Here is a 26,897-nt window from a genome sequence, read left to right as displayed (position 1 = left end):
ATCCATTCAACCATCCATCCATCCATCCATCCATTCAACCATACATTCATTAATTTATCCATCTATTCATCCAACCATTCATTCATCCAACCATCCATTCAACCATCCATCCATTTATCCATACATTCATCCATTTATCCATTCATCCATTCATTCATCAATTCATTCATTGCTTTGTTCATTGATTATGATGGATATAAACCCTGGGAACACTGGGTGTAAAGTGGGAATACATCCTGGATAGTCAAACCCAGTGCACCTAAATGCAATTTGGAGTCAACAATCCACCATATTTTTGGGATGTAATGATGAAGCTGGAGAATCTGGAAGAAGCTCACAGCAGGAGCAAAGACAACATACAGAACTCCACACAGACAGGAACTTGAGCTTAGGATTGAATCCAGGAACAAACTTGCACTGCACTACCTACTCATACTGTTGATGAGCTTATATGTATGTATGTATGTATGTATGTATGTATGTATTTATTTATTTATTTTCCCCAATTTGCAGAGTCTTGGAAACTCACAGAGGGAGTATGACAAGCAGGTATTGCTGTACAGCATACGAAACCAGCTACGGTTTCGCAATAACCTGGGTAAGAGCGCTTCAGAGTGCATCACTATAGCATGTTAGGTAGATTTTGCTGACTGAAATACAGAGTAAGCGCAGTATGATGACGAATGTTGTTTAAATAAACTGTCATTTGAAAACATGCCATTTATTTTCCCATGACAGTCAGGCACGTGAAGAAGGATGAAAGGAACTACTACGAGGAGCTGCTGAAGTACAGCCGTGAGCACCTGATGCTATACCCGTACCATCTGTCTGACATCATGGTCAAAGGTCTGCGAGTCACTCCCTTCTCCTACTACATCAGCATTATGGAGGTGCAGTGTGCTTTCAGCTCTTATTTCAATGATCAGTTTTTTTTTAATTGTTTCTATATTTACATGGACTTGTATGGCAAATACTGGCAGTGATAAGGGATGTGGTAGCTTAGTGGTTAAGGTGTGGAACTACTGATCGGAAAATTGTGAGTTTGAACACCAGGTCCACCAAGCTGCAACTGCTGGGCCCCTGAGCAAGGCCCTTAACCCTCAATTTCTCAGTTGTATAAAATGCAAGTCGATAAATCTAAAGATGTAATGATGATAAAGCTGCTTGCCAAATGCCTTAAATGTAATCAAAATCTCAAGATTAACCTACACATCACTGAGATGTGTGAAGATTTCCATAAGGATGCGCTTACGTAACATTTATGGAATGAGTCTCCAGTGTCAGTGCTTTGTGGCAGTCTAGCAGGAAAGTCTGCGGTTTACTTTAATCTTATTAACTCATATATAGAGAGAGAGAGAGAATAAAGAGATACTGATGAGTGAACTGTTTATGTGCTAGAGCATAAATTAACTTGTTTCGTGAATGTTCCGCAGCATTACACGTGAATATTAACAGTAGAAAGCACAATGATGCTCATTAATACATAACAGACTGTAATACTCGACTACTGCTGTAATCATAAATACTGCCCTGTGCTCATTCCAGGGCATCTCTCTGACACACTTAGTCCTGTATACTGTATCTTATCTGGGTTTTGAATGTGAATTCTTCTCATGGACTTTGTCCTTGCCGTTCTCGCCGATGTTTTACTCGTAAGGGTCTCAAATGTTCATCCGTATTCGAGATCTTTGCTCTTTTTGCTCATTGTTTTATGCTATGATTCAATTAATGAGTGTTTTTGTGTAGATTAGCTGCATAAGGTTATAGATATCCATAAGAGCAATAAAAATCTTCAGGATGGTCAGAGTAACGCTCTATTGGTCAGGGACACATCACACCACTCTGCTGGTATTATTTTGCTTTAACAGAGCACTTTGTCATGGTTTATTCTTTACTTACTGTATGTACATAAAATATAATGGATTCATTTTGTAAGAAGATTGGTTATGGTTCCTTTTTCAATTTGCTCCTAAACCAGGAGAAGAAAGTGCTAGAAAAGGCTACAGCATAAACACAAAATGCCTCAGGGTTTAGAATATATATATTTTTTTTTGTATTATTCTATTTTATTCAGCAAGAGTTTTCTTGGACTCATGTTGTCATTCATTGGCATTCAGAGAAGCTGGAAATCCAGGAGATCCTGCCAGCAGTATTCAGCATCTGATTGCTGTCTCTTCACATTATGGTTGATATCATTTAGATGTCTTTGCAAAATCATTCTGAAGAAAGTGATACTGCACCCACACACTCCTGTGTGCTGAGATGATGATTAGTCAGTATACAGACATGGAACGATTGTCCTTCATAGTGACACCATAATTATTAAAGTTGTGTCTGAGGTACGGTCGGTGCAACACACTCTCTCTTATTTATTTATTTATTTATTTATTTATTTATTTATTTATTTGTTTGTTTGTTTATTTATTTTTTGTATAACACTTTATACAATATGCAATATGTCGCATGTTCACAAAGAAGCCAAGGTGTGCAGATGGCTGGAGAATTTTCCCTCTTGTTGATCTTATCTTCCTCTGCAGAGGGAGAAAGCTTTAGTAATACAGCAGCAGTGAGATATCACTTCAGCTATACCTCAGAAGTGAGCCCATGATCAGAAGAGGCATAGCTCTTTAGTAGTGAGGAATAAACAACAGAACTGTTATTTATAGATATTATAAAATTCAAATCAATTCAAGTTTATTTGTATAGCGCTTTTTACAATGGACATTGTCTCAAAGCAGCTTTGCAGAACATAAACATAGAGCAGAAGGTAAACATAGGGAGAAATATAAAGAATTAATATAATTAAAAATTCAAGATATATATAGTTCACAGTATGTGTGTGTGTGGATGTCTATAACCTTATGCAGCTAATCTACACAAAAACACTCATTAATTGAATCATAATATTAAACAATGAACAAAAAGAGCAAAGATCTCGAACACAGATGAACATCTGAGACCCTTACGAGTAAAACATCAGCATGAACGGCAAGGACAAAGTCCCTGAGAATAATTCACATTCAAAACCCAGATAAGATACAGTATACAGGACTAAGTGTGTCAGAGAGATGCCCTGGAATGAGCACAGGGCAGTATTTATGATTACAGCAGTAGTTTTCAGAAGACACAAATCTACAGTGTTAAATGTCTTTGTATCTTGTTCATTAGGTGTGTGTGATTGAATGCTTCTGATATTTATTGAGAGGTACAGGAGAAAGCTTGATGCTGTATGGATTTTTGCAATAGTAAGTCATCCTGCATGAATAGTTATGCTTCACTGAGTACGTTTAACTTAGAAAACATGCTGGATTTGGTTCGTAAATGTTTAGTGAAAAAACATCTCTGGTGGAAATACCATGAGAGACATTTGGGCCTACTGTGTTTAAAACAAAGGTGTTTGTGAAGTGTGGAATCTGTATAGGAATTTGTGGGCATTTGGGTACGTTGCTACGTCTTAAAAGGATGAGAACGTTTGACACACAGTACAGTAACAAAGTGATCTAATCTAGCAGCTAAACTTCATAAGTCAGTGTTTTAAACCCAAAGTTTTGTCTGATTTGATTGCCGAAGCAGTCAAAAAAACACTGAATACTGCCTTCAGATCATTTGACAGATGTGTGATGAACAAAAATGTGGTCGGTTTGGGGATGGGCAAACAATGGTCTAATTTAATTCATTGCTTTTACATAAAAGTTGTTTAGTTTCGGTAAGTTTTAATATGCATATTTTGTATACAATTAAATGGGCAAAAATATGTGCAAATCTGAACATCACACTTATATATGGTTGCCAGAAAGGTTAGAAGCACACACACACACACACACACTTGTATAAAATATCATTGTATGCTGTAGCTTTCAATTTTCCTTCACTGGAACTAAGAAGGGGGGCACGGTGGCTTAGTGGTTAGCATGTTCGTCTCACACCTCCAGGGTTGGGGGTTCGATTCTCCCGGTGACGATTTTCCTCCGGGTACTCCGGTTTCCTCCCCCGGTCCAAAGACATGCATGGTAGGTTGATTGGCATCTCTGGAAAATTGTCCGTAGTGTGTGATTGCGTGAGTGAATGAGAGTGTGTGTGTGTGCCCTGTGATGGGTTGGAACTCCGTCCAAGGGGTTGTATCCTGCCTTGATGCCCGATGACTCCTGAGATGACAGGCTCCCCGTGACCCGAGGTAGTTCGGATAAGCGGTAGAAGATGAGTGAGTGAGAGAGTGAGTGGAACTAAGAAGTCCAAGCCTTTTCAGAATGTGAGCTCCCTGAAGACATGTCGCTGCCAAAGCTGGAGTGAAAAAACTCCATTAAAGTCCATTAATTAATTGACTACATGTGAGAATATTATGTAATGTTCAGAAAGCAAATATGGATGTGATGGTGAGGTGTCTATAAACTCACGTAAGTAACACTGGCGTGTTTATAAAATCTTGTCTCATCCACATTAATTAAACTAGAGTAACATTATTGGTGAAAGCAGACAAATCATAAATTCATTAGCGATCCCACAGAGAATGTAAAATCTCTAAAGTGCTTTCCAATCCCATAGACTAAAACATGATGTAATAAAGTGTGGCAGATTGCTAGTCCAGTACAGTGCATTAATACAGAAACTGTATTCATACTTCAAATCAAATCAAATTTTATTTGTCACATACACATACATACAGGGTACGACATGCAGTGAAATGCTTTTTGCAACTGTCCGGTATATAGGCATAAAAAAAGGGAATGCAATTTAGGATTAAAAAAAAAAAAACAAAAGGAGATAGATAAATAAAAAAGTATAAACCATATAAAAACTATATAAAAAAAAAACTATGAAAATATGAAATATGAAAATATAAGTGGAGAAATAATGTATATACATATGCATAAATATACATATACATAAATGTGTATGGTTTTTTAAAGATTATCCAGGTGCAGTATGGTGTGTAAATAGTGTATATAGTGTATAAAGTGGCACTGTGCTGTGCAAGTCCAGAGTTAAAGTGACAGTGACAGTCCAGAGTGTCAAAAGTGTCAGTACTGATACTATAATACTATACTATATACTGATACTATAATACTGATTCACTGTGTAAGGGACAGTTTGAACGTGTCACAGCACAACATGTTTACATTCTTGTCAAATTTAAGGAATTCATTGGCCAACGTTTGGCTATGACCTGTGATGTTCTCTCCTCATATTTGACATAAAATCTATTTTTTTTGTATCTTTTTTTTTTATTTTATTTTGACCTGTTTACCATGAGCTGACTGTGTGTTGCGTTAGCTGGAGAGTTTTACACGACACAGATTTGTCAGTGTTTTTGTATGAAGGCAGCTTCTGTAACGTCTAGTAAAGGCTGATGGATGTTGTGCATCCGGTGGAAGGATTTGCAGCGAGTACCATGCGCTAATAACATGGAAAATATAAGTAGCATGTAAAAGGTTTTGCTTTTGCATTGTGTCAGTCAATCGCGAAAAGGATAAGGTTTGTTGAGCACAAGTTCAAGAACCAAAGCTAATAAATTGACCATTTCTGATTGGTATAAATACAGAGAGCATTAGTATTTCATATGTTATTGTACAGAGTGTACTCAATGTTTTTAGTTAGCACACCAAACAAATGGTTTTGCAATCCTTGGAACATGGTGAGAGCAGATCATTTTCTGATAGAAAGGTCAGAAGAGAGAATCGTTCTGCAGAAGTCCAGCCAAATCGATAAGTAACACTTTTCAATACAGCAAACAGTGTAGCAGACCGGCATAAGATAAAGTAATAGATCTACGTTGGCTGAGCTCAGGAGGGATAATGTTTATTAAAGTTGTCAGTGAAATCACACGCTGAATTCACACTCACAAACAGATCTATTTCTCCCACACATCGCCGTCTAAAGTCGCTGAAAATCTGTCACTGCTTATGGTTGCCTTGGGCTGGCCATCAAATTTGAGTAAACAGCATTTATATATCGTGATCCTTACTGGGGCTTCCAGGCGATCCAGGTTATATTATAATACCTGAAGTGAAATGTTGTAATCGGAAACTGAGACTAGCCTGTACGGTTATCATAGGTATGAATTTTTTATGCAGTTCCACACCCAATATAATTCCAGTACGCTTCCAAAACAAATCAGTGACTGAACACTGTGCTGTGTTTCAGTAGATTAGCTACGGTATAGACTTAACCGGGGCGACGTCGGAGATAGACTATCAACTCAAGAGATGATCACTAGAAGTTGGCCTCATGGAAAAAACAATCATCATGAGCCTCATGAGCTCGAACAAATGTCTTGAGCTTCAGGGAATATTAGAAAATCAAAATTCAAAGTATTTACAATAACAACATTGGATGTATCCTACCTGGAAATATGTTAAACCAAGTATGTTATATATCATTATGACATAATGAAAATCAACGGTGGTAAATTGTTGGGAAGTAGTAGTTCAGTGGATAAGATGTTGGACTGCTGATTGGACTGTGACGAGTTTGAATCCCAGGATCAACAGGCTGTCACTGATGGGCCCTTGAGTAAGGCCCTTAAACCTCAACTGCTCGGTTGTATGATTAAGATAAATACATAAGTTTCTCTGGATAGGTTCCTCTGCCAGCGACGTGAATGTGAATATTATAGGACTAATTATTAGTACAGACATGAAACATTTTATCCCTTTAAATAAATTTTGATTCAGTTTTATAAATGTCTGAGAAATTGAATCTGTACAGTGAAAGCAGCAAAATCTCAAAGCAATATAATCTCAATGCCAGTCACCTTAAAAATCTTTGAGTAGACATCTTGAAAAAGAATGAATATATTAAAAACAACAAACAAAATCAACCTTCCACAGAGAGGGGAAAATAATTTAAATAAATAGATAAATAGGAATGAAAAATGCAACCAAATATTGCAGAAGCAACATACAACATACCGTAGCTGTTCTCAAAGCTATTGACAAGTGCCTTCAATTCAGTAAAGTAAAAGAGAACAGTAAGTTTAATTTTGGACCTGATGGTTCAGTGGTTAAGGCTTTGGGTTACTGATCAGAAGGTTGGGGGTTCAAGCCCACAAGCTGCTGAGACATCAACGTTGGGTCCTTGAGCAAGGCCCTTAACCTCACCTGCTCCAGGGGTGCCGTACTATGGCTGACCCTGCACTCTGACCCCAGGCTCATAATAACCTGGGATATGCGAAAACCTAAAGCATTTCACTGCATGTTGTATGTGTGTATGTGATTTAAATATTTTATTTATTTTTTTTATTCTTGTGAGTTTTTCCACTGTTATAATGTTGTTGTTGTTGATTTAAACATTAGGTAGTAGATGCAGTTATAACAGTGTAATAATGACTCCTATTGCTTTAGTTACGATAACGATGATGAAATTGTCTTGCTTGTTCAATCATATGAAATCATACAGACTTATTGTCACATAAGAACCTGTGCCTTTTTCTAGGTTGCGTCACCGAGTGATGGGTTTAGACATTTGGTGCCAATCATTGTGTCAGAGCACGATTAGCGCTCACCATAACACACATTCATTTTATCCAGCATATTATTTTTTAGGTTCAGGTTTGCTGAATGAAATGAAGGAGAAGGTCATATTTGTTCTTCAGGCCTTATAAGAATAGGTTCTTTTTCAGTGACACTCGAGACTTGACACTCAAGAATCAACTGGGATTTTAGTATTTAAAGTTTCTGACAGTGTTCACTCTCATTTCCAGGACATTATGAACAGCGAGAAGAGCTACGACTCTCTGCCCAACTTCACTGCTGCTGACTGTAAGTTCTCTCCCTGTTTTGCCTTTGCCAATTCCCTGTGAGCCTCTGAAGTTGATTAACTATTATGACCGACCTTCTCATGCTCAGTCACATGGCCACAAGCCAAAAAAATGTCTGCCAGTTTGCATGCAGTTAGATGTATCAGTAACTAAAAAGCCAAGCTTTGTAATATATCTACGGAAGTCCTAAGAGGCCATGCATTATTATATTTTTTTCCTTCTTGATTTGTCGTCATAACAACTTCATTTTCTTGTGATCACTTCATGTACCCTATTTTTAACATGTAGTGGATTAGTAAAATGTTAAGCCTTTATTCTCATAAATACTGTCAATAGGTTTGTCGCACATTTATAAAAAAATGATTGTTTTGTATTAATTTATTGTTCTGTGATGTTAGAGCGTGCGGACGTTCGCTTTCCTCTTTCAGCACGATTAACGATACTGTAACTATCTGAAAGCCGCCCCTACAATGTAGGTGTGGATAGTTTAACTGTGCATTCAGAAACAGTGGCTGGATTAACCTTAGCAGGGTCACCATGTTGTGTTTGACGATAAAGTTGAAGACATCACAGCCTCCTTCTTAAGTGTCGGACACTTATCTGGAAGTTGTCAATCTCATGAGAGCCTGATCAAAGTAAAGGCGCATTACGCAAATTAAGTCCGATTCCGGACTCTTAGGACTTCCGAATATATCCTAGCAGCGAATACATTTTTTAAAATAGCTACATTATCATGCACAATAAATTATATATGAAAAGGGATGGGCAATATGATTGTCAAATATGTTTTTATGTTAAACAGTATGTTTCATGATATGTAGGATTGGTAGGAGACTTCTAACACTTCTAACACTTTTATTTAATATTTGTAAATAGAAATACAAAAAAATGAACTAATCTTATCAGTAAATGTTAGAAAATGTTTTTTTTACACAGTAACAGCGTTATATAAGAAAAGTGGATTGTGGTGATGTGTAATACATCATGATGTACATTGTATTATTGTGTTGGCAAAGTACAGTGGAAATATATTTAAAAAAAATGTCTGATCACGTTTGTGATCTAGAAACCACCAACATCGACGTGAAAAACAAGTAGAAATGATTTAGGGGTAAAAAATATAGAAAGCTCTGTGTGTGTGTGTGTGTGTCAGGATGAGTCATTTTAAGTTGCTCAGATCTGAAACTCCACCAGAATGGCTCAAAGAGCAGCTGTAAAAACAATACAGATAAAAGGAGTATCAGTATCAGTTGCATGTCATTGAAGTAAACAATGGCAATGCCATTAATCGTAGTGCAAGTACCCCCCTAGCTATCCGTCTCAATCACAGAACTACCACCTGGGGAGGCTGAAGGCTAACATGTCCTTCCCTATCACGTAAAGCCTAGTTCTCATGCTGCATCACAACAGTAACACAGTCAGTAGAAAATACTGTCTGCCCTCTTCCACATACATGAGCTTAAAGATGCCCCTGATTGGCTATGATTGACAGGTGAGAGACAGAGAGAAAGGGTATCTGTCCTCCTAGCCAGAGATCACAGCTAATTTCGCTTGATGGATCCTGGCTGCAGATGGCTGCGGCATTATCGTGATTTAAGCTCACAAGCTCTCAGTGATCATGTGAATACTTTTCTGTTGCATCCCCGAAAGGTGCAGGTAAATTGAGCTACTGAGTCATGAACCTTGCAAGTGAGTCATGCAGGGTTCTTAAGTTTGTGATATTTCTTTCCCCATTTTTTATCAAAACAGCTTTTTTTTATTTTAAATGTCTTTGTCATTTTTGATGTAACTTTTGATGTTAAACATTGTGACTGACAATTTTACAGTTTTTATCTAAATACCATAATGGGACGAGGGAAAACTAAGAAATTTGTTTTATGGTTTATATATTTAGACTGCAGTAATTGATTTGTCCTGATCAGGTTCATGGTGGATGTGTAGTGTATCCTGGGAACCATGGATGGGACGTACACACTCCCATGCACACTCCCATGCACACTCCCATACACACTCCCATACACACTCCCATGCACACTCCCATGCACACTCCCATGCACACTCCCATGCACACGCCCATGCACACTCCCATGCACACGCCCATGCACACGCCCATACACACGCCCATACATACTCTCATAAACTCTCATTTACACTCTCATACACTCCCATTTGCACTCTCGTACACTCCCATTTGCACTCTCGTACACTCCCATTTGCACTCTTGTACACTCCCATTTGCACTCTTGTACACTCCCATTTGCACTCTTGTACACTCCCATTTACACTCTGGTACACTCCCATTTGCACTCTGGTACACTCCCATTTGCACTCTCGTACACTCCCATTTGCACTCTGGTACACTCCCATTTGCACTCTCGTACACTCCCATTTGCACTCTGGTACACTCCCATTTGCACTCTGGTACACTTCCATTTACACTCCTATTCACACTCTCATTCACTCTATTTCAGACTCCTATTCACAATTTCATAAACTCCCATTCACACTCCTATTCACACTCTCATTCACACTCTCATTCACTCTATTTCAGACTCCTATTCACAATTTCATAAACTCGCATTCACACTCCTATTCACACTCTCATACACTCTATTTCACACTCTCACACACACTCATTGACACACTCACTGACAATTAGAGGCACTTGAGAGTCAAGTCCCCAGGGATTGAACACAGGATGGTGGAGCTGTGAGGCAGCACTGCTATAAAATATTCATGCATATTAGTTATTTATATCAAATTAAAAGCCCTGAACTGTGAGATGTTTCTAGCTCAGTAAACAGCAGGGAATCTGTTGAATGACAATGTCAGCATGCATGCTAGTGATTTAGACATTCAAGCGGCCTTTGTTGGTTTTAGCCCTTATGCATGACCTTGCTGTAGGAGCTTCATTAAACAAACTTTTGTATTTTTTGTACTAATATTCGATGGGTTGAGGGACAGAAAAGGAAAGGAAGAAAACAGCTACAACGTTGGTGAAGTGGTATAATATTGAATAAAGTATGTGTGTTAAATATTGTAGTGAAGAACCTAGTATTTGTGGTTTAATTGCCAAGACACAAAGATCATGTGTAGAGGTGTGTGTGTGTATTCACTGTTTATATAACTCTGAATTCATACAGGGTGTTAAAAAAGGCTCTGGTTATTGAGGTGACTCTGTGTTTTTCAGGTCTGAGGCTTCTCGGCATTGGGCGAAACCAATACATCGATCTGATGAACCAGTGCAGGTCATCCAAAGTAAGGAAGGAAAAAAAGAATCTTTGATGCACTTCAATCTGTCACGGTGCTTTCATGTTTCGGCAGCTATGTTAATGAAGTGTGTGCAAAGCTCTCGTAGGATTTTCAGCATGAAAATCGTCAGATGGTCTTTAAATCTGGCTGTGTTAAAAGAACTCAGAGGAGAGCACTGTAGCACTCCTCAGAGAGTCATGCCTTGTAGATGTAATGAAATTCACGTGCTCTTGCCTAAGCAAGCATCTGTCCCTGACCAGAAATTTTTTCGGAGAAAATCAGCAAGGGATCTTCTGCCAGCCAAACCAGTGGAGATCTCAGTGGAGCCATGGTGGGTAGCGCAAACCGGCTACATCACCGAAGATGACATAAGGGTAAGTAATCAGAAAACAATCTTTTGAGCACTAGATTAAATGTTGCATAGTTTAAAAAAAATACCTGACACCTGCTGTAGAATAATAATGCTGAAATTATTTAAAATTAGTCACGTACTTGGACACAATGGCTAACATTGGAATTTTATTTTTACTGTGACACAAACGTGAACGAAAAAAGAGACATTTGTTGCATGGTTGCAAGAACCACCTTTTATTGCACTTGTATAGCTGCATGTCTTATGGGATGTGTGTCTATCAGGTTTGCGCCTCTGGCCCTGTATATTTGCCCATTCTTCTTGGCAGAATTGCTTAAGCTCTGTCAGATTAGATGGATGCTGTTGGTAAGCACTAGTCTTCCAAGTTTCGCCACAGAATCTCAATCATATTCAGGACTGGTCTTTCAGGAGCTTGATTACAAGAACCTGAAATATAAGACTGAAAGTATGTCTAGGGTCATTTTCCTGCAAGAAGGTGAACATTCTGCCGAGTATCAAGGCTCTTGGAGAGAGAGAGAGAGAGAGAGGGGGAGAGAGAGAGAGAGAGACTCCATCCATCTTTTCAGTTTTTCAGTACATGCTGATAAAATACATCCCCACCACATGGTACTACCAACACTGTGATGTGCTGTGCATTTTTGGTTCTTTGTGAACATGAGATATCGTACGGCTTGCTTGCTTGCTTATTTATTTATTTATTTATTTATTTACTTACTTACTTGCTTGCTTTTCTATGCTTTATTTATTTATTTTGTGTATTATTTATTTATTTGTTTATTTATTTTATGATTTATTTATTTATTTGTTTATTTATTTTCCCCAAAACTTCCACTTTTTTGGTAAAACCCAACTTGGTGGAGTGCTCTGTCTATGGCTGTCCTGTGAACAGTTTCTTTCATTTAGATTTCTCCAGCCACTTTATAATTATCCTTGGCCTCTTAGTTGCATATCTGACTAATCGTTTACCTTTGCTGGATGACCTTCTCTAGAAACAGTTGCACTTAGTCTTTTCATTTAAAATTTTTTTTTAAAGCAAACCCTGATTGGTACGTGACCAGAGCTTTGTGGTAAACACACCAAACTCGTTTTATCTACAGCTTTATTTTTGCATTTTATTAACCATCCTTTTAACCAGTATCATCATCAGCTATCATGCTGTCAGCTGGAGATGATCTTTTTTTGACTATTTTCAACTCAGCATTGACACTGAGGTGTTTAATAAGCTGAGAATTTCTGTTCCGCTGGTTACACTCCTACCAGCACCACACAACACCGCATCAATGTCAATGCTGTGCTGAAAATGATCCTGTTTTGGTCTCTAGTGGCTGATACGGATCGTGTCTACCTAAAAAAATTCCGATATGGAGGTTTATCTGATAAAACACAGTAGGTGTATAAATATTATTGTATATACAAAGTCACTACACATTTGTTTCTTTGCACCATAATGCATATTACATTAAGTGTATTCAATTTTTAATTATCCCACTTGAGCAATAGAGATATTCTAAAATGTTTTGAAATTTTCTGCCCGAGCTTGAAAGTATTTACACTTTAAAAACTCATATTTATTGGGTTTTATTTTTTGTCTATATGGAAACAAATCCTGTCCCCCGAGCTCTCAAAACAGTCCTTTATAGTTGCTCATCAGTCGTGGTATTATTCTGAGTGTCACTGTGTCGGATGATTACAGATTTGTTCTACAGCGGAGAAGAGGGCCATTGATAAGATGATTGATTCCGGACCCCAGCTGGCTGGATCTATGGAGTACAATGTGGTTCTCAGTGAGTGTCATATCCGAGAGGCTCGCAGTCAGTCAGATTCCGACAGGAATTCAGCTAAATAAAAAACAGTTAAAAATAATGAGACGTGTTATGATGGAGTGCAGTAGATTGAGCTGTTCATCATGCAGCCTGAATAAATGCTAATAGAAAAAGCAAAGAGAAGTGTTGAGAGTACGTATGAATAGTTTAAGTGCAATCCATACTCTGGATAATTCCCGTGGAAGCTGCGTGAATGACAATTTAGGTATTCAGTTGGTTTGTACTACATGTGATGGTATACTGTGACATCAAATTTCATGCTTGTTTTTTACTCCTCCCCTTCAGGTCTGTATAACAGGGGCTTTATTTACCTTGATGTACCCATATCTGATGACAGCTGTATATCAGGTATGTACGTTAGTTAACAGTTCAAAGAATAGCTTGTTCCTGAACTGTAGAAAAGTTAGGGAGATCTATTTGGAGTCCATGAAAGCAATGATTTGGGTATTTTGCTATAGGATGGCATAAGCTTAAGTGCTGTGACATAAGCAGCAGATCCAGAAGCAGTAACTCAGAGGCCCTCACACTCCCCAGATCGTACCTAGGACCCATCTAGCTAGTGGATTTGAAGTGGCTTTAACCAAATTGATACAAAATGGGATATTAAAAATGAAAAAAATGTTCCTCTTTCCTTCGCTAATGTGCTCCTGGACTATACATGAGTCATAGACACATCCATGTGTAGGTTTAAAAGTTTTTACTTCATCCTTGCCTGGAACCATTTTAGTGACTGTTAGCAACTGTACTAGTGGCTGAGTGGACCATTAGTCCGTAGCGGAAAATGAGTAATCTCACCTCCATTTGGAACGATTCCAGAGAAAACATTTGTGCTGATGCTTTTGGTTTTGGTCTTTTCACAGTGCCACCTCTGGAGGGGTTCGTCATGAACAGGGTCCAGGGCGATTACTTCGAGACTCTGTTGTACAAAATCTTTGTATCCATTGATGAGCAGACCAACGTGTCCGAGGTACATATATACACAAATATATATAAATATAGATATTTATATATTAATAGATCTTGTTGGTTGTGACTTGTTTTATTTCCTTTGTCTATCGTATGTTTTTCAACTCACTTTTTCTTGTTTATATCGTCAGCTGGCGAATGTGCTGCAGATTGACTTGGGCCTGGTGAAGGTATGTGTTTCAATCTCAGCTTTCATACTATGTTAGACACACAGTTAAGCCATTCTTAGCGACCGACAAAAGACACATTCTACATGCACTATTGCTGCACAATTATATTTTCTGAACATTTTTGCACTTTTAACTTATGCAGAATAAATAAATCTCATTTGATGATGTTAGGAAATGAAACAAAATGTTTTTGTAGACATTACAACCTAATCATCTGACATAATGTTTAGCATGGTTGTTTTTTTTTGGTACATCGTAATTGTAGCCTGATTCTTTTTCGTCATTAAAGAGCTCGTTCAAAAACTTGAACTTTACAAGTGAATTTATTTTTACTCAAGGCTGTTAATATACATTTTGACTCTATCTTGATATTTTCTTTGGATGATCAAACTGTAACCGTTCGTTCCCTTCGGTCATCTAATCCAATTAGTTTGAATTCATTTATTCAGATCCGTTGATGACAATGCATATGAATAAATGTCACAGTGTAAATTAGTTCCAGAAGTAACCCACATGCTTTCTGAATACTTCAGAGCCTACTTTAAAACTGGGATTACGGACACATTAGGTGCAGTCTACACATGTAAACCGTATGCAAATGAAACCGCAGGATTTCTCTTATTCACAGTATCCCATTGCGCGAGCACAAACGGAGAAAACGGTCTGCAGCCGAATTGCTGCCTGACCCACTTTTCTCTGCAGCATTTTACATGTTTGAGGAGGCAGTGCAATTTTATCTCTGTGTGAATGTTCTTGACTTTCCCCTTTTTTTTCTGGCATCATTTCAGGGAGGTGGTTTTCTGATTGCTATGATGTATAAAGCAAATTTCATGAATAGCAGTCACTTAAATGCCCGAATGTGCTTTGCATTGATGTATCTTGCTTACACTGAGAGGATAGAAAGATGTTGATGTTATCACACGAGTTGTTTGTGTTCTCAGTATTACAAGCATTTACACCAGTATTCTCTGGAATTATTGTAAAGTCTCGGTTATCTCTTTCGGACGGTTATTGCTGTTTTGAGAAAATGCATTCTTAGCTGTGTGTCTTGATTGCAGAATGCTGTGTCCATGTACTGCCGACTTGGTTTTGCCATCAAGAAAGGTCAGGTGATCAGCCCTGACCAGCTGCACACGTCATGGAAAAGCGCTCCCTCTGTCAACAGACTAAAGTATGGCAACTGATTGTGTTTCTGCATGACTTACATTTACATTTTGTAAGCTAGGGCTGAGCACAATTTGAACTTCGTGTGTGAAATGTGTGTCTGTGTATGTTAGGGGCACTATGGACCCTCAGAAGATGCTGCTGTCCTGGGAGGGGAGCAGTCCGGTAATGGAGGCTGGTTCCTCTGCTACAGACACAGACACCACCAGTTTGGAGGACCAAGGTAAGAGGGGGCTATTCATGGACTAAAACTATGTGGGAAAACATCCACATCCACAGCACACACTCAATTACACAAACAGTACCAAGAACTCATAGAAATTTTTTTTTAATGACCCGAGAGTACATGAAACAAGGTCATGTTAGCCGATATACATGCCATTAGGTAAATTCAATCATATTGTATTTGGTATTTTTTAAATAAAGTGTACTGTTGAATTTAATTTTAGGAAAAGTGTTTTATTATTTTAATACCCTAGCAATTTGCCAACCCTAGCAAGTTTTAATTTTTTAGTAAATGTCCCATTGTGTTTTCTAACTATTTATAGTTGCGTTTTAATGTTATGGAATATGAGCCAAGTTAGTTCCAGTTATCACTCACATTATAGCAGCTATAGTTCCAGTTATCACTCACGTTAGAGCAGCTATAGTTCCAGTTATCACTCACGTTAGAGCAGCTATAGTACCAGTTATCACTCACATTAGAGCAGCTATAGTACCAGTTATCACTCACGTTAGAGCAGCTATAGTTTCAGTTATCACTCAGGTTATAGCAGCTATAGCTCCAGTTATCACTCACGTTATAGCAGCTATATTTACAGTTATCACTCACGTTATAGCAGCTATAGTTCCAGTTATCACTCACGTTATAGCAGCTATATTTACAGTTATCACTCACGTTATAGCAGCTATAGTTCCAGTTATCACTCACGTTTTAGCAGCTATAGTTCCAGTTATCACTCACGTTATAGCAGCTATAGTTCCAGTTATCACTCACGTTTTAGCAGCTATAGTTCCAGTTATCACTCACGTTAAAGCAGCTATAGTTCCAGTTATCACTCACGTTATATAGCCGCTATAGTTCCAGTTATCACTCACGTTAAAGCAGCTATAGTTCCAGTTATCACTCACGTTATATAGCCGCTATAGTTCCAGTTATCACTCACGTTATAGCAGCTATATTTACAGTTCTCACTCACGTTATAGCAGCTACAGTTCCAGTTATCACTCACGTTATAGCCGCTATAGTTCCAGTTATCACTCACGTTATAGCAGCTATAGCTCCAGTTATCACTCAGGTTATAGCAGCTATATTTACAGTTCTCACTCACGTTATAGCAGCTATAGTTCCAGTTATCACTCACGTTATAGCAGCTATAGTTCCAGTTATCACTCACGTTATAGCAGCTATAGTTCCAGTTATCACTCACGTTTTAGCAGCTATAGTTCCAGCTATCACTCACGTTATAGCAGCTATATTTACAGTTCTCACTCACGTTATAGCAGCTATAGTTCCAGTTATCACTCACGTTATAGCAGCTATAGTTCCAGTTATCACTCACGTTATAGCAGCTATAGTTCCAGTTAGCTAATTCCCTCATCAGTCTCTTTTTCCCTCTCTCTATTATAAAATGCAGCTTGTGGTGTTAACAAGAAGCCAGAATAAAACTCCAGTCCTTTCCAATGTCTGAAATCTGTAAAGTTTAATACTTAAATTCTAAAACTTTCTCTTATTTTTAACCAATCGTACCGGTTGTTAATATAGAAACAATTAACAAGGAGAGAATTAATATCAGAGACTCCTTAAATGATTCAACACCATCTGACCAATCAGAATTGAGCATTCCAGGGTCCTGTGGTATAATTTCAAATAGTGAATGGATTATTTTTCATATCCTGACTGGCGTGTGAGGTATAAATAAGTTGTTTATTCTGACTTCATAAGTCACGGGTTTTTTTATTTTTGTTGCTTTTTCAGATGCAGCGAGCACGAGTAGTTTAAATATTCCTGCGGCCCCTACAAAGAGAATCGCCTTCCTGTTCGATTCCACTCTCACAGCCTTCCTCATGATGGGCAACCTTTCCCCTGTGAGTTTATCTTAACATTTCTACCTAACAGCTATCAATTTACCTGAATTACATTTACTCATGTGGATCTTGATACAGTGAGTATTTTCACCTCACTTCAATTTTTTATTCATATCTTGGGAAACATTGTGGGCAAATACTTTGAGTTTTGCTGTTTTGAATGTCTGCATGTAGCATATTTGGATGTTGAGTCAAGAAAAAATAAATAGTGAATAAAAAATTCAAAACACAGAATGAGTAACATTCATTAATGCTCATGTAGCTGTAACTGTTATAAAATGATTCAATTCTCTGTTTTAAAAATTCAAAACAGAGAATATTAAGAAAGGCCTTAAGGATTATTCAATGCTGCTTAACTCATATGCTTGGTTAATTTTGTTAAATGTATTTGGTTAGTGGCGGTGGTGGCTCAACTGGTTAAGGCTCTGGGTTGTAGATTAGAGGATCTGCCAGGCTGCCACTGTTGGGCCCTTGATCAAGGCCCTTATGCCTCTTCTCCAGGGGTTCTGTATCATGGTTGACCCTGAACTCTGACCCCAACCGCTAAAGTTAGGATATGTGAAGAAAGAATTTCACTGTGCTGTACATGTGACAAAATAAAGGTTTCAGTTCTTCAATCTCCTTGTACTTAGTTCAATAATAGCATGTTTGACATAAAGAAACCTTAGAGACTAAGGTTTCGGCAGTTGAAGATCGGAAAAACATCATCTGGTCTTTTTTCAACCTTCATCTGTCCAGTTTGGGTGAGTGTGCCCTCTGTAGACTCAGATCCCTGGTCTTGGGTGACAGAAGTGGAAATTGATGTGGTCTTATGCTGTTGTATCTCATCTACTTCATGGTGTAACATGCTGTGTGGGATGTGTCTGAGATGCTTTTCTGTAGCTTTCTTGTCAGCTCAAAACCGTCTGACTGAAGCAAACAAGGCATTTCCAGCTGCAGAGCTATGGTCAAAGGATCTTTTCTGAAATCAGCTCATCTGGCATCAACAACTATAAAATGAACCTGTGTCTACATTATTTTTGCCAAAAAAAAATGACTGATTGTATAACATTACATGACTGGGCAGGTGTCCAGATGTTCCTTATAAAACGTTTGGTGAGTGTTTATTGTATACGAAAGCTACATTTCCTGTATTTCTGTTTTTTTGTGTGTGTCTCAGAATTTAAAGAGCCATGCAGTGACCATGTTTGAGGTGGGGAAGCTATCGGATGAGACGCTGGACAGTTTTTTGATGGAACTAGAGAAGGTGAAGACTCATTACCATGCACCATTGGAACCGAATGTCTTAACGAGAGACTCAGTCTCATCCTGCGAATCAGTTGAGAAGAGGGGCCTCAGGCCAGAAAGCCTGCTGACTTATTATACAGAGCGCACTCTCCTATTTCTCTTTGGCTCCTCCTTATCACTTATTAAATCGTAAACCCGATTTCTGCTTCACTTGTATGCACAGTATGCACAAACACACACACACTCACCTATGTGAACCTATTCTAATTCCCAAGTCTGTGAATTCCTGATAATAAGAGTTTATAATATTTTGTGTGTGTGTTTGTGTGTTAAGGTTGAGAGCACTGCCGAAGGAGAAGCTCAGAGGTATTTTGATCATGCACTTACCCTCAGGAACACAATACTCTTTCTGCGCTACAACAAAGAGCTCACTCCGGATCAGGGCCCTGACATACCAAATATAGGTGATCCATCAGAGTTTTATTTTTATTATTATGTAAATTATTTCCAGATTAAATGTATAATTCATTAGAAGGAATAACAGAGACTCGGTTGATAATACACATACAGCTGTGTTTATACAATGTTCCAGACTTACCTGGGCATTCGAGTTCATTATATGTGTGTGTGTGGTGTTGGTGTGTGTGTGTGTGTGTGGTGTGTGTGTGTGGTGTGTGTGTGTGGTGTGTGTGTGTGTGGTGTGTGTGTGTGTGGTGTGTGTGTGTGTGGTGTGTGTGTGTGTGTGGTGTGTGTGTGGTGTGTGTGTGTGTGTGGTGTGTGTGTGTGGTGTGTGTGTGTGTGTGTGTGTGGTGTGTGGTGTGTGTGTGTGCACTCTTGTCTTTTTTCCCCTCAGGCCTGCCTCTGGACCTCCTCCGATGTGAGAGTCTGCTGGGATTGGATCCTGCCACCTGCAGCCGGGTGCTCAACAAAAACTACAAGCTGCTGGTTTCCATGGCGCCGCTAAGCAACGAAATCCGGCCAATCAGCAGCTGTACACCTCAGGTAGCCCCGCCTCCTTTGGAAACTGCATTGAGATTAGACATTAGATTCATGCTACTGTGTGCTTCTATTTGTAAATATGAAACAAAAATCATTTTAGCCCGTTCGATGACCTAAATCTACAGTATTATTTAGACATCTACTGACTGTCAGTAGGATTCCCAAGCGGAAGAATGAGTTTTGTATGTTGTTTTCTATTAACGCTGTTTATTTCCAATTATTGAGAATGGAGTCAGTGGGAAATCTGAACGGAACTGAATCTAAAGTTTAATTGAAAATCCGCTGCAGACTGAAGAGTTTTTTCTGACTTACATAACGTCTAAGATGCCGATCCTGCCACAGCTTTTTCTACGCCCACGCCACATGATCAAGTGTGTGTTGATTAGCCGGTGGGCTGGACCACGTGTGTTGGCACCATTTTAATGACACATTTTCTAGAAACGTGCTGGATAGTTGTCTGCGTTGCTGCAACTGTGCAATATTATATGCATGAAAAATAATACGTAGTGTTAGACATACATGCTAAGGAAAAATAATCAGTTGTAGCTGATATTTAAATTGCAATTGTAATATTCTTTGTGGAAGTGTGCATAATGTATTAATGATCCATTACTCACTTTTATCTGGTGACCGTTCCTCTGTTCCACTGCACTGTCATTGTTCTCTGTTTAACACTTTATTTTTCGTATTCATGTATTTTATATAAAGGCTGCTGGTGTGATTAATGTTTATAATACGTGATGGATGCTGTTTTGTCCTCCAGCACATTGGGCCAGCAATCCCTGAGGTCAGCTCCATTTGGTTTAAGCTGTATTTGTACCATGTGACCGGCCAGGGCCCTCCTTCTCTCCTGCTGTCCAAGGGTTCAAGATTACGGAAACTACCAGACATCTTCCAGGTAAGTAATACACATGTAATTAATCAGTGATGTTACCTCCTTGTCACTTTTATCACAGAGAGATTTTTCAATAATAGCACATCCTTATCCTCTTATATCAAAGCAATCTGTCAACAGATCATTTTTTATATCCATTTGTTGTTACAATAAACATCCATGAAGCAAGTTATTTCTTGTTATTTCTGCAGATATTAAGGGTAAAATGCAGCTTGTCAATTTACCAGTAAACTGAAAAACCCATGTCCTTTGTCCTGTGGATTTGTTAAAAGCTTAAATAAACAGCATTACCTCACCACTGACACTGCAGACTCCTTCCATAAAGAGTAAACAAACATCTCCTTAACCACATATTTAATTAAACATTAGTCTTTCTTAATAATAATAATTCTTTAATAATCTTCATAACACATTATAAAATCTGTTTATTGTGATTCTTCGATTATGTAACCTGTCTGCCATATAAGTAGTCTGAATGATCTGTTGCTATGGAAACACTAATATATTAAACACATTAAATCAGCGCCTCCTGACCAATCAGATTAGAGAATTTGAAAGTCATTTGTTGTAGCCTACCTATCTATCGATCTATCTATCCATCTATCTTTCTCTTTATTTAAAAATAGTGTCTTTCCTATTCCACAGTTATTCTATTTACTGTAACAGTCCTACCTAGTTTTAACATTATCGAAAGCACAACAAATCAGAATTTGTTATTACTAAACTTATTACTGTTATAAATTGTGTATTTTTGTTAGGCTTATGACCGGCTCCTCATCACTTCCTGGGGTCATGACCCTGGTGTGGTTCCATCTTCAAACGTCCTCACCATGTTGAATGATGCCTTGACTCACTCTGCTGTGCTCATACAGGTACAGAACCTAGAAGACGACCTAAAGACACTTCAGTGCAGCAGCAGTGCAGCACTTCCTCTGACATGCCATCTTTCTGTGTTTATACATACAGGGTCATGGCATGCATGGGCATGGGGAAACAGTTCATATCCCTTTCCCTTTTAATGAAGAGGACTTCAAAGGGGGTAAATACCACATCCACAAACACACCTTCATATATCTAACTTCTAAATGCTTTTAATTGTCTCTTCTTCCCCCCCTTTCCTAGAATTCTCCTATTCCAACATGTGTGCTCACAAGGCCCTGAAGGTCCTGCGTGAAAAAGTGGATCTGGAGCACCAGTGTGGCTACATTACAATGTTAAACTGTAACAACAGGAACCGCCGCAGGACAAGTGATGCAGATGCAGTTGGTGAGAATCAGCGCTGATCGTTAAACCGTTTGTTTTGTCCATATATGGATAGGCTAATTAGGAAAAGACCTTTAAGACAATCATTAGCCAATGCTATCACCAAGCGCACCAATTACATTAAAATAAGAAAAAAAAACATTTTAATAGGACAGCTTTTTATCTCTAACTCGGTTAGTTTTTTAATTGCTCTTTATGCTTGATTGAATCTGGCTTCAGTAAGAATTGCTGAGTACGTTGTGTGTTCTCTGTGGTAGGAGAACCCGAGTTCGGTACAGGGTTTGACGCCAATGGAAGCAGCGAGTCTTTTGAGCTGGTTACTGAGGAGAACAACGGGGACGGCAGTAAGAAGCAGGGAACAGAGGGTAGGTGTGGAATAAACACACCGGCTCACTACAAAGGTAAATATAAGAAGAATAACTGTTGAAAGGCCTGTTTCTTATTACGAAGGGTCTTCCAGTGAGGATGAGTGGGTTCCTCTGGAGCTGTGCTTTGGAATGCCGCTGTTCAGCTCGGAGCTAAACCGTAAAGTGTGTGAGGGGATTGTCTCACACAAACTCTGCAGCAAAGATAGGTAACTAAAACCTGCAGTGCAAACACACACAGAGAAAGAGAAAGCGTGAGAGAGAAAGCGTGAGAGAGAAAGCGTGAGAGAGAAAGCGTGAGAGAGAAAGCGTGAGTGAGAGCGAGTGAGAGAGAGCGAGTGAGAGCGAGTGAGAGCGAGTGAGAGCGAGCGAGAAAGAGAGCGAGTGAGCGAGCGAGAGCGAGAGAGAGAGAGCGAGAGAGAGCGAGAGAGAGCGAAAACAAGAGAGAGAGAAAGCGAGAGAGAGAGAAACTGTCAGATGATTAGATTGGGACATTTTCTGCTAAATGTAGTAGTGACAACAACCTGAATCTGACTAATCCCAATTCAGGGATTTCAGGATCTCATTTCATTTTCATTTTATTTGTTACTTATTGATTTGAAAAAGCAAAATATTAAACCAAGATTGAATGTATTTTTAATTTAAGATGGGAAATGATTTCTCACTGATTATCAGCATCATCTCTCTCACCCTCATCAGCTCACGACATTTAAACACGAGTCTCATCATCGTCTCTTCACTCCAACCATTTCTGCATGTTGGTGGGAAGATAATCACTGATTAATTCAGTCATTTCTGTTTGCGTAATTTCTTCTTGTTAATCGCTTTCTAGTAGGTGGTTTAAACACTTTGTCTGCTAGCATCTGAGAGACAAGTGTGGCAAACATCTCTTCTCTCTACACATGATGCTATGACGCAAATTGAGAAAAGATATCTAATTACGAACTAAATGTCTGTTTGATTAAAAATCATTGTCCATTTCACTATGGCACATAACAATCCAAAAACTTGATTAAATCGTGACATTAATTAAGTTTTATCCAACTTGGTTAGACTGACAGCTTTTAGCAGAGAGAAAGGCAGAGAGAAAGGAGAATAAATCGAAGCAATTCCACGTGATTTGGTAAAATGTATTTGTTTGTAGAAGCTTTAGTAGAAATGTCAGAAAAAGTTGATTCGGGTTTTCCCTGCTTATATACACATAATAATAAGCAATTCTCATAGTAAGTATTAAACTATTGGAATAAACATAAAGGATATTAATATGATCTACTTCCTCTTTCTCCAGTCTTCAGGAACTGTTACATTCCAGTCGAAAGCTGTCCTTGAAAGTTCTGAGTTTTGTCCAATCATTCCAAGTAAGTTTCACTTCATACAATACGTTGTAGAAATCTTGCAAACGTTTTCTAAATTAAACCACGTTGTGTAATTTTATTTGTCAACATTCAACATTTTAAAAATTCTCCATATCCCAGTACAGCTTGAGGCGTCGCATTATGTGCCTTTAATGTTATTTGAACATCGACTGGGAAAAGCCTCATTCTTCCGTTTAGTAAAAGAACATTATTGTTCCCTTTGAGATGATATTACTCCTCTAACATTCACTAGAGTACACGGTGTATAGTATGTTATTTGGGACGCAGCTGTTGTCTCTAAGTTCTAGTCATTCTAGATAAATAACCTTTGAAGATATGTAATGTTATATTACAGAATTATTTTTCCCTAGCAACTTGTTCCCTAGTTGTATTATTTCTTCTTTCTTTCTTTCTTTCTTACAGGACTGTAGCTATTCCGGTGACCCGGACAGTGGGGTGTCAGGGCCTCTTTGCCAGCCGCCGGCTGAGACTGGTGTCCCTCTTCCTGCCATAAACCTCCTCTTTAAGGACAGGCAGCTGAAAGAGTGGAGCGGGCGAGCCCCGCCTTCCCTCCACCTCTCCACCATACAAAGAGACCAATCCACATAAAACCACACCCCCCACCTCTCTCAAAACAAATAACAAACAAACAAACAAAAAACATCTACACAATAATCACCTTCACACCCAGTCCCACTCACTCCAACCAAGCTAGCAGTGTTAATATCTTGGCCCTGTTTGGTTTCAGCCGAACGTAACACTCTATGCTAATTTAGCGATCTGGACATGATCAGCTGTCACACGATGTTGAGTTTATTCTGTGTCCGAATATAAAACATTCTCATGTAAGTGTGATGTTGATTGGAAACGAATAGGACAAGCCCTGTGGTTGGATGAAGTCACCCAGGTCTTTTATAAGATGCCTATTTGTACTGTCATGTACATGTCGTGTGACCTGATGCATGATGTCATTGCACAAAATCTCAGAAGAAAAACATGGCTTGCGTAAGTGGCCATGAAAATGTTTAGTTTTTTTAATTGATGAGTTTTTACTTTTGCACAAACTCTGATTTTCCTTGACGTATTTTTTTTAATCGTTAATGCATGTTTGTTATTCGAGAGGTTTTAATCTTATCATAACTTTTTCACTGTCATCATTTCTTTTGGTAGCCTGAGCATAGGAGCAAAATATTCTTTTTTTTTTTTTTTTTTTTTTTTTTTTTTTTTTGGCTGTATCACCAAAGATTAATCTATTCTTTATTTTTTTTAATTGGTATTATTTCAGATGGCAGTTTTAGTGTTATTTTGCAGCATTATACAAAAATGACTCAGTTCCCAGTAAACTGAAAACAAATGCGTTCTTGTGTACTCAAGGATGTGAGACCTTCAGTTTAAGGAATTACTCATTTGAGCCCAGAGTCCAGCTCTTAAAAAAAAAAAAAAAAACTAGAAAGATCATTCTGTGTAATATTCCTAATAATCTCTTTGGTTATAATAATGTAGCATTGCTACTGTGTTAAATCATGTAGCCGGTCAGGCTTCGTTTCCTTTTTCGAGCTCTATAGTCATGGTTATTAACGATTGCCATGAGATCTTGGTGCAGCATGATGAGTGTTTAGAAACCATTGTGTGTATTGTGCATCGTTCTTGCACTGTTCACTCCCCCCCCCCCCCCCCCCCCCCATGTTCCCTTTCGCTAAAAACCTATTTGCATCCCACGGGAAAACCTGAACTCTGTCCATTTCTCTGTTCCTAACCCATCCCAGTGTACGAGAAGAACTTGTTAGTTTTCTAATGTCGATCTGCATTTTAGGAACTCTTTGTTGTAGGGTGTTTGATGGGACTGTGAATAATTTTCTTGTAATCATATGGGTCTAAAAGTGACATTCCCTCTCCTGCCACATCCCCCACCCCCAAAACTATATGGTATACCAACATGTACAAAATATATGATAAATATAAATAAATAAAAATGGCGCAGCAATGTTCCCCTTAAAACCCATTTAGACATGCAGTGCTTGTCTGGTGCTGTAATTGCTACTGAAACACAAATGCAGGGTGTCGGCAACGGGTCAGCAGATGATGACGCATAAAAATGCAACAGTCTGAGCAAAGGTGAGAGTAGGAAATGAGAACGGGACTGAATGTTTTTCTCTCTCTGTCTCATCATCTTGTGAATGAATATTTTCCTTCATTGCATTCAAATGTAATGTATATACATGTGTGGCACTTTTAAGGTGGTAAAATTTGGACCATTTCTGCTATATACAAGCCAGAAAACTAAAGAATGTCCTAAAATATGTTTTTCTTATTCAATGTGTCTCATGTAAAGTTATTATTAAAAGTATTATTAAAGTAGTATTAAAATCTGTGTACTACCGAAGATGAAAAGGAAGAAAATGACATTTTAGGATTCCATTCCATTCCATATCTGTCTGTCTGTGAGTGTGTGTGTGTGTGTGTGTGTGTGTGTGTGTGGCTGTCTGTCAGGCTGTCTGTGTGTGTGTCTGTGGCTGTCTGCCTGTCAGGCAGGCTGTCTGTGTATGTCTGGCTGTCTGTCAGGCTGTCTGTGTGTGTGTCTGTGGCTGTCTAACTGTCTGTCAGGCTGTCTGTGTGTGTGTGTGTGTCTGGCTGTCTGTCTGGCTGGCTGGCTGTCCATCACAGTGAAAATATTCTTCAACATATCCCAGTTTGTTAGGAATTTGGGGTGAAAGTGCAGTGTCAGTCATGATACAGCACCCTTGGAGAAGAAAGGGTTAAGGGTCTTGCTAAAGAGCATGAACGGTGGAAGAATTGTGGCCCATTTCAAGGTTTAACATAGAAACTTTGACAGCCAGTATCTGATTACAAACTGTTCTCTTCTTACAAAGTGTTCAGGATAACCCCCCACCCCCCAGTGTTCCCACTTTAGGTTTTAGAATCTCAGTCACCCTGACCAGAGACCAGCCGTGACCGAAGATGTACAAACGAATATATTTGTTTCCTTCAAAGACATCACTTTATGTATAGAAAAACCCAGTTTTGGGCGAGTTTTTCTTTGGATGTTTTCCAGAATTCAGGCTTGGTGATTCTGACAGGTTTTCCAGGTCGTTACACATTTATCAAACAGCATCTGACTAGACAAGTTATAAGTCATTCACATCTCGTCAGCCATTCTGTAAGTCCTTGATCATGATAGACTTATATCAAGAGCTGTGTGGA

The 26,897-nt window shown here is 38.7% G+C and overlaps 1 protein-coding gene across 1 annotated transcript in view; it reads left to right on the top strand.

Moving 5' to 3' along the window:
- Positions 1–25,702, top strand: part of fam91a1 (family with sequence similarity 91 member A1) — a 26,733-nt gene extending 1,031 nt beyond the window's left edge. Inside the window, exons 2-24 of the mRNA XM_060865692.1 lie at positions 514–598; positions 739–890; positions 7,700–7,757; positions 10,947–11,014; positions 11,269–11,382; positions 13,075–13,165; positions 13,490–13,552; positions 14,065–14,171; positions 14,302–14,340; positions 15,399–15,511; positions 15,618–15,727; positions 17,483–17,592; positions 18,752–18,838; positions 19,154–19,283; positions 19,673–19,821; positions 20,582–20,716; positions 21,472–21,585; positions 21,680–21,752; positions 21,836–21,979; positions 22,234–22,341; positions 22,427–22,550; positions 23,630–23,699; positions 24,120–25,702. Coding sequence (XP_060721675.1) covers positions 514–598; positions 739–890; positions 7,700–7,757; positions 10,947–11,014; positions 11,269–11,382; positions 13,075–13,165; positions 13,490–13,552; positions 14,065–14,171; positions 14,302–14,340; positions 15,399–15,511; positions 15,618–15,727; positions 17,483–17,592; positions 18,752–18,838; positions 19,154–19,283; positions 19,673–19,821; positions 20,582–20,716; positions 21,472–21,585; positions 21,680–21,752; positions 21,836–21,979; positions 22,234–22,341; positions 22,427–22,550; positions 23,630–23,699; positions 24,120–24,305 — 2,430 coding nt within the window. The 3' untranslated portion in view covers positions 24,306–25,702. The remainder of the gene's footprint in view (positions 1–513; positions 599–738; positions 891–7,699; positions 7,758–10,946; positions 11,015–11,268; positions 11,383–13,074; positions 13,166–13,489; positions 13,553–14,064; positions 14,172–14,301; positions 14,341–15,398; positions 15,512–15,617; positions 15,728–17,482; positions 17,593–18,751; positions 18,839–19,153; positions 19,284–19,672; positions 19,822–20,581; positions 20,717–21,471; positions 21,586–21,679; positions 21,753–21,835; positions 21,980–22,233; positions 22,342–22,426; positions 22,551–23,629; positions 23,700–24,119) is intronic.
- The last annotated feature ends 1,195 nt before the right edge of the window (positions 25,703–26,897 follow it).

This window comes from Tachysurus vachellii, chromosome 3 (assembly GCF_030014155.1).
Source record: "Tachysurus vachellii isolate PV-2020 chromosome 3, HZAU_Pvac_v1, whole genome shotgun sequence".
NCBI lineage: Eukaryota > Metazoa > Chordata > Actinopteri > Siluriformes > Bagridae > Tachysurus > Tachysurus vachellii.
Note: the sequence above shows the minus strand (reverse complement) of the source record. Positions and strands in the feature narration are given on the sequence as shown.